This window comes from Mastigoproctus giganteus, chromosome 1 (assembly GCF_048544385.1).
Source record: "Mastigoproctus giganteus isolate SK-2022 chromosome 1, ASM4854438v1, whole genome shotgun sequence".
Taxonomy (NCBI): Eukaryota; Metazoa; Arthropoda; class Arachnida; order Uropygi; family Thelyphonidae; genus Mastigoproctus; species Mastigoproctus giganteus.
In genome coordinates, this window is record NC_143575.1 from 237941663 (window position 1) to 237950559 (window position 8897).

Sequence of the window (8897 nt, forward strand, 5' to 3'; positions counted from 1 at the left end):
GGCAATGAACAGCGCGTTGCATCGTCTAAGGCGTTCAGTTACCATCCCTATCTCTCTGGTGGACTAGTGTCATCTGATGGGGTTTTTCACAAATAGGAAAATTACAATCAAGACTTCATTCCATCGGATTACAAGGAACACCGCTAAAGGCTGCTCTCAAGGTTCCATTTTCGGTCCAGCTATGTGGAACACGGTCTTATACACCTTCGAGAATTCATTTGTGTTCTCCTGTTTCACACTTCTACGCTGATGACTTCATTATCCTGATAGATGTACCCATTAGTGCCTCGACCGAGACGAGAGTAAATCATGTCATTAAAGGCCTCATCACATGAGTTTAAACCCACAAGTTGACCATCACCACAACACTCGTGTTAAAGGGTACTCATTCTTCATGTGCACAGACATTCCACGATTAGACTGCATGGCAGTCCTCTCCAATATGAAAGGTCAGTTAAGTTCCTGGACCTAACCTCGGACAATAAGTGAACTTTCGTAGTTCACCTCAACTCCCTCAGAAAAAAAAAAAAAAAAACTAACCGCTACACAGACATGATGGCCCATGGTACCAGCACCGACTGGGAACTAAAAGGAAGAACTCTGCACCACATTTACAGCGCTGTCTTCATATGCATCATAACTTATGGATCTCGCATATAGTTTCATTGTGTGGACAAGGAGACCATCGTCAACTGGTGGTGACAGATCCATCACAGAGAAACGTCCTCTAGATCTGCATATCGCTTTTTGCTGTCTAACTGAACTTACGAAAAAGAACATAATAACAAATTTTCTATGTATAAGCACCAGAACTGAAAGTAGAATGGAAGCGTATTTCTCAAGAAGTGAATATCCTGTGTCAATCCCGATGGTGCATCTAATTAAGGTGTTATAACAAAGATCTTTATCCCCACCATCCAACACTCCGTCCGCTGCACCCTGATCTGGTTCACCGCCGTGAGACGACATATATCCTCTGCGTAGATGGGTGAGTCAAGGCCAAATTACAGGAACTGGGCCTCTCCAACGATAATCTTTGCATCTATGGTGACGTGCAAGATTGAAGTCATATCATATTTAACTGGGTTGTCCGTTTAGACCTCAGACCACAACTTGTTCTGGAGAGTGAACTACTAAACCTACAACCTGTCCACTCCCTAACTGCAACAGAAACAGCCTTCCTTGCCTTTCTTAATTTCGCTACGGTGTTCAAGCAGAGAAGAAACGTCTTGGCAGCGCTCCCAAAACTACCATAGTAGACAATTCAACTGCTGGAACCATATATATCATAATCAAGGCCATGGATTTAAATCTACAATCTGCCGACCCTCTACTGTACCTGGACTCTTGTTGGCCTGGCCTGGCCAGATAATCTATCTGGACATTCCAGATAGGATACTTCACTGACAACGGCCTTGGGGATTTGGTTCCGGCAACCTTGTGGGATATGGCAAATGCTTGAACCCCTGAGTGGGATAAATAGGCAGCCCCTGCCAAGTGGATTATTTCCACTCCCTGCTAACCCCACTTGGGGTAGGATATTTACTTGCTATCCTGACATGCCAGGTGGGCTTAAATATGAACCCTGGATCCCCCAGTGTGAAATCTATTTCAACAGGGAGACCCAACGCATGCCTTTGGAGTTGGATCTCCTGGTCTCGTGTTCCCCTGGCAGTATACTCACCCACCCCTCCACCTTCCACAGATTCTTAGACTCCCCTCATGAATTAAACATCATCCATGAGGGGAGTCTAAGAATCTTTTTACAGAAGAGACCACCTGTCAGTGACAAAGCTTATGCTCTCCAGCATGCTGCTGCGTCTGAAGAAGATCCTATTGAATTAAATCCAATCACACGTAGGAACTTTTACTCTCTTTCTCAGCCATCCCAACTTTTCTTGAGGGCACTCCACCTACTATAGGTTTTCCTAGCTCCTACTCGCATCGGAAGCATCTCGGTGGTGTCCCCTTTTCTCCACTGTCTCCATTTTTCTCTTCGTTTCGGGTTCCTCCTGGCTCTGTCAGGTGCGAAGCCCATCAGACATCCTATCTGCTCCGGCCCGGCTCGTCGTGCTGTGGACCGATTCCGGAAAGTGCCTCGATTGGTGATCTTACCTCCCAGTTACTAAGTGGCAGATGAACAACACAAACAACACACCAGCACATAACTTACGGTACCCAACATAACTCAAGCTCATCTGGCTTTGTAGAGTCTCATATCTTCACATTGCCAATAAGTGCGATTTTGTTGTAAACCACTGACACCGCATAACAATCACACGAGATAATTTTGTATTCTTTGATAGGCGATGTGTTTATCTGCATGAAAAATCTAAATGTCTGTGAGTAAATTTCACCTTGTTAATTTCAACTGCGACAGAAAAACTCGGCCATAGTGCAAAAAACACATATAAACCCTTTATGCTTAAAGTGGAAATAGGCATTTTTTCTTTCTTTCTAGGCTTAAAGTGGAAATTTTTTTCAACTTAGGATACCCTACTGCTTGGAATCTTCTGCATAGATCAGCATTAAACTACTAATTGCTAAACTACTGGAGGTAGTTTAGCAATTAGCAGGCTAAGTACAATGTTCAATCGAGCAGTCCATCTCAAATCATATGATCCATATTTTTTAATGAACCCACAGTGTGAAATAAGTATAAACGAAACATGACATGACCATATTTACATAGTGCACAATAAATACGACTTACGAAACTTCCCAAAATATAAAAATTTAAAAATTAAAACAACTTCTGAGTAAATACGCAACGCTTATATTCAGGTTTTTTTTTTTAATTTTCCATGGCTGATAAGCATAACTATACATACGAGGCGTGATTGAGAAACTGAATTTTGATCCAAAATGTCAGACAAGTCGCAACATCATCTTCAGTCTGAATTGAACAAAAGATATTTTGTGTTTCGTCGCATTTTTGAAGCCAAATTTGAATCAAATTAACTTATTTTGGTTAAAACAGTGGGAACTGTTTTAGTAATCCGCAACGGCAAGTAAGGCCGCAGTTCACCATTCGAAACCACGAAATGAATTTAAAAATTCGTTTTCGGAAATGTTATGTCAATCATAGGCTTTTAAGTGATTCGAAAGGTTTAAAGAGAGCCCCTTTAGAATCCTCGTTCTCGACGTCCTCTAATTCAAAAATCAGTGATTCAATTGCCCTGTTTTCTCATCTGATCAGAAGTTATCGATGTTTTACTCCCTTGGTTTTTAATGGGAAATATCTATGAAGTTATTAGTGAAAATGGTCTTATAAGATATTTTTATAATTATTACTTAGCCACATGCTGCAAGGAAGCCTGAGGCTTATCCTGCACCAGCCGCAAAAAATTCCCGAATTACCGTGAGAGAGACCAAGAAAGAGAAGGATGATGATATCCAGCTCAGGACCCTGCATGTGCCAAGGCCATCTCACCAAATGTTTGCCCCTGTGGTGATATGTCAACAGTTGTAACTGAAGTTAGTCATCTAAACGGTTAGACTTCTTACAAGCCACAAACATATGTTGAATGTTTGAAACAAACTTCCATCTTCGCTTGTGGAAGTGCGAATTTGGAATAAATTCAAATAGTTGGAGATGGTGGGTGATGGATTTGGAGTGAGGTGGGTATTTTATTTATTTATTTTTTTTTCTTTCTTTCTCGGCTGATTCTTTGTATCAGTCTTAGTATTATTGGTAGCAAACGATGCAAAAGAGCAAACCTATACAGCATACATATTTTTCGGCAAAGCTAGCCGGAAAAAAAAAGAAAATACCATTTCACCTATCCATTCCCTCCAATAGTTTGTCTAGTTCTTTCTTGAATTTATTCAAACTACCCACTTCTTCAACAACGGATGGAAGCTTGTTCCAGCAGTCAACCATTAGTTGGCTGAAGGCAAACTTCCACAGATCTATTCTGCAACCATCCCCCCGTCAATTGAAATTAATAGTCTGAGCAAGAAGAAAAATCTCATTAGCATTGAGTTCGCCTCCGTTGCAGCACAGTGGCATTTTAACCATCCTTCCCTCATTGGGTGCAAAGACCCGGGTTCGAATCTCATCAATACGCGAGGAACTTTTATGGGCTTTTTCTTCTCTCACTCCATGGCCGAGTTAGTCGGTCTTAGGCGTAAATAGTAGTAGTGGCATGTGATGCAAGAAAGCATGTGTATGAGCTTATGCAGCATCAGCCAAAAAAAAAAAAAAAAATCACACCATTCCCTCCAAATGCCTGTCCAGTTCCTCCTAAAATTTATTCAACCTATCAACTTCCACAACGACAGATGGAAGTTTGTTCCAGCAATTAACCACCCGCTGGCTAAAGGCAAATTTCCGCACATCTATTTTACATATGTCTTTTCTTACTTTGAATTTATGCCCCCTTAGGTTCGTAATCCGAACAATTTTTTGTATAAGGATCCCATCAGAATTAAGAGTGTTCAACCCGTTCAAGGCCTTATACACCTCAATCAGATCACCGTGCTGGTGCCTAGTCTCCAGCCACTGCAATTTGCAGAACTTAAGCCTCTCTTGGTAAGAGGATCCCTTCATTCCCCTCATCAATCTTGTTGCCCTTCTCTGTACACGCTCAAGTAAATCTACATCCTTCCTAAAATGAGGCCTCCAGATCTGTACGCAGTACTCAAGGAGTGGCCTGACCACTGTCTTATACAGAGGGATAATCAGCTCCTTTTCCCTGCTAGCAAAATTCCTATATATCATTGACAAAACCCCATGACCTGCCCTGGCAGACTGTCTGCATTGCTCAGAAAACTTCATATCTGACTGACTAATTACTCCCAGATCTTTTTCATTTTCTACCACCTCAAGTGTAGTACCACACAGTTGGTACGTTTCCCTGGGGTTACTTCTACCCATATGCAGTACTTTGCATTTGTCAAAGTTAAACTTCAGTTGTCACATCTTAGGCCATCTGCCCAAATTATCTAGATCCTGTTGCAGTAGCACACTGTCATTAACAACCCTGCCAACCTTTGTATCATCTGCAAACTTCGACATTAAGCCTGCTATACCTTCATCAATATCATTGATAAATATACAAAACAACAGTGGATCCAACACCGAATCCTGTGCGACTCCATTAATAACATTAGTCCACGAAGATTAGCACCCATTGATTACCACCCTCTGTCTTCTCCCACTTAACCATCCTTTTATCCATTGTAGCAACTTACCTTTAATACCATTCTGCTCCAATTTGTACAATAGTCTTTTATGCACAACAGTGCCAAAAGCTTTCCTGAAATCCAAATATATGATATCAAAATTATCTTTTGCATATCCAGTTCCTTTGTAACCACATCATAATATCCTATCAAATTTGTCAGACAAGACTTTCCCTTAACAAACCCATGCTGTGTCTGAATTATTGCTGCAGCCCTGTCTAGATGATTCTGCAATGCATCTTTAATCAGTTGTCTCCTCCCCGCACAGAAATTCGGGGTTTTCTTTCAGAAAACAGGCAAATTTACAAGAGAACATGGGCAATTCTATAATAACTATTATTTCTAGACAACCCGAATAATTAAATTCATCTGTCTTTCATTGTGTATTCTGTCCATAAATTGCGTGTTCTATGGTCGATTTGCCTGTTTTGCTAGATGAAAAACCCGAGTTACCGTCGGAAAAAAATCTTGCTATCTACGTCTGAGACAGACTAATTCAGCCAGAGTGAAAAAAGCCCATTAAACTTCCTCGTGTCATCGACTGGATTCTAACCCGAGCCTTTTACACCATGTGTGAGGAGGACGGTGACAATACCGCTGTGCTATCCGCGCAGGCAGAGAACATGTGTAAAAAAAATAATATATATATTATGGTCCCCTGTAAATGATTACACATACACATATATTTATTTTGTCTGTAAATTGCTTGTGTTCTCTGGTCGATTTGCGTTTTGCTGGACGAAAAAACCCCAGGGTCTGGGAGAAAAAACCTTGCTATCTACGGCTGAGATTGCCTAACTCAGCCACGAAGTGAAAAAATTATCGGATTATCGACAGGATTTGAACCCTGGCCTTTTCCACCCGGTGTGGGGTGGACAGTGACGATACCATAGTCATAATGGTTTCGGTGAGAATTATTAAAGCAACTCAACAGGAGCCTTCCACCCATACTTTTCTGGTTTTTTGAACTTCTTCAGGGGGTGTTGTGCAGCTGCCCCATCTACACCCGAGTTCAAATCTCACCAAACGCAAATAATTTTTGTCCTTTCATTTCGCCACGTGGCATAGTCGGTCAATTTCAGGAGGTATTGCGTGGTGGTTTTCCTTCCAGCCAAAATGCAAACCTAACCAACATAATACAAATATAATAAGTACAAGAAGTGCAAACATAATATGGACGCCTTAATGACTTTGGATTTTTATGTATCCTGTTCGTTAAACATATTTCCTGTTGTTCAGCAACCTTCATCTTCCATTATAAATATTTTTTTTTTCTAAATATATTTTTTTCTAAATATTGCGTTTCATTTTATTATTATAGAGGCGCTTTAGATCACCATGCTCGCTTATTTTCCAAACGAAGTGTCAGCTTTTAATTGTGTAATGGTATTATGTTAATATTATTTTAGAATGGCAGGTGTGCTGTTTGAAGATATATTTGATGTAAAAGATATAGATCCGGAAGGAAAAAAGTTCGATCGTGTAAGTCGTCTTCATTGTGAAAGTGAGTCATTTAAGATGGATCTCATTCTTGATGTTAATACTCAGATATATCCAATGGACCTCGGCGACAAATTTCGACTTGTTGTTGCTTCTACTTTACGAGAAGATGGTTATCCGGATGATGGCGAATGGAATCCTGTTGATACTGGACCCTCCAGAGCTGACAGTTTTGAGTATGTTATGTATGGGAAAATCTATCGTATTGAGGGAGATGATGGAACAGGTGAAGCAACACGATTAGCAGCTTATGTTTCGTATGGTGGACTACTGATGCGCCTTCAAGGGGATCCAAATAACCTTCATGGATTTGAAGTAGACAATCATGTTTATTTGCTAATGAAAAAATTAGCATTCTAAGTATAAATTCTTTTTTTGTAATGATTTTGTTTAAGTTTTTGAAACAATAAATTTGGTTACAGTTTATAAAAGTTTTTCGGCTTGCAAATTATACTTTTAACGGTGTCCTATATATATATATATAATTTTATTTATTTTTTTTTTTTGTTGACTTCACATAAGTCTTAATGCCCATTATTTTTCCAGTACATTTACATTTTTGGAAAAATAATAGTAATAGTATTTGCTATATAGTGCAATGAGCCCACAAGCTCCTTCTACACTGATAAAAAAAAAAAAAAAAAAAAAACAAGTACACAAGAAAATAAAAATTATGTGCTTCCCTTGTCACACAGAGCTAGTTGACCTTTGAATTTATTCAAACTGTCAGCCTCAACTGCAAGGGCAACTTGTTCGAGCAATCAATGACATGCTGGCTAAAAAAAGCTTCCTACAATCTAATCTAAACCTCAACTCCTGTAATTTGAGTTTATGACTCCTATTTCTGAAATTATAACAGTGAGAATTCCAACTTCATTCATTTTACTAATCCCTCTCAGAGCTTTATAAACCTCAATCAGGTCACATCTGAGGTGCCTGGTTACCAAGCTCTGTAGCCCACATAATCAGTCTTTCCTCATACGGTTGTTCTTCTGCTGATCTCACCATTTGAGTTGCCCATCTTTGGACCCTTTCAAGAAGCTCAGTGTCTTATTTCAGATGAGGTCTCCATACTTCAACACAGTATTCCAAATGTGGTCTGTAAGACCACATTTGAACCACATTGCCTTGTACAGTGGGATTATGACCTCCTTATCTTTACAGGATAACTTTTGATAAATCATCGATATGACACTATGGGCTTTCCTGGCTGTTCACACTGTTCAGAAGACTTCATATCTGCCCGTATTGTAACTCCCAGCTTCCTTTCCTCTTCCACTGTTTTTAATTCAACCCCACCAATTGTATAGTTTATTTGTGAGTTGCTGTTCCCCAAGTGTTGTAAGGCCTTACATTTAGTAGCATTAAAACACACTTTTCTCACTATCTTTGAGGTCTGTTCAAGTCATCCTAAGGGAGCATTGCTTGGAACTGATCATTAATGACTCTGCCAATCTTAATGTCATCTGCAAATTTTGACATCATGCCTTCTAACCATTCATCAATGTCATTTATGAAAATGAGAAACAACAGTGGTCCAAGAACTGATCTTTGAGGGACCCCCACTCCTGTTGTTATGCCAATCTGAAGAATATCCATTAATCATAATTCTCTGCCTTCTGAGCTGCAGCCACCCAGCAATCCATCTTAGAATCTTACCAGTAATCTCAACCTGTTCAAGCTTATACAGTAACTTCTCATGAGGGGCTCAGTGCAATGCTTTGCAAAAATCCAAATAAACTGTCAAGATTGTTCCCTACATCCAGTAACTGTGTCAATATAGCCTACTAAGCTAGTTAAGCATGATTTTCCCTTAAGAAAGCCATGTTGTGTGTCTCGGAATGCCATATCTATCTAAATGTCCCTGGATTGCACTCTTAATCATTTCCTCTAAGATTGTTTATTTTGTAATTACAGATGTTTGTTTATTTTTCTAATAAACAATCATCTGTAATTACGAAACTAATTTCATATGGCTCTGCCTCACTTGCACAGTCTCTTCTCAGCGTGAAGGTCTTTCATCAGTAAATACCAATGCAAAATACCTATTCAATTCATCTGTAACATCGGCTAGGTTATCTAAAGCTTTCCCACACCCAGTGCACATGGATCTGATCTGATTTCTGATTAGCTTTCTTCTTTGTTGTGTTCACATACATGAAAAATTCACATATATGATCAGTGATTATAATAAATTGAATTAATCATAG

At 39.6% G+C, this 8897-nt stretch overlaps 1 protein-coding gene across 1 annotated transcript; it reads left to right on the forward strand.

Annotated features, from left to right (window-relative positions):
* The first annotated feature begins 6568 nt into the window (after positions 1 to 6568).
* Polr2H (DNA-directed RNA polymerases I, II, and III subunit Rpb8) lies at positions 6569 to 7118 on the forward strand. Its single transcript, XM_090385088.1, has one exon. The coding sequence runs from the start codon at positions 6598 to 6600 to the stop codon at positions 7045 to 7047; it is 450 nt and encodes a 149-aa protein (XP_090241214.1). The 5' UTR covers positions 6569 to 6597; the 3' UTR covers positions 7048 to 7118.
* Positions 7119 to 8897: the final 1779 nt, after the last annotated feature.

Excerpts from the sequence above, each read along its gene's own strand:
- Polr2H (XM_090385088.1), top strand. The coding sequence starts at position 6,598 with ATGGCAGGTGTGCTGTTTGAAGATATATTTGATGTAAAAGATATAGAT.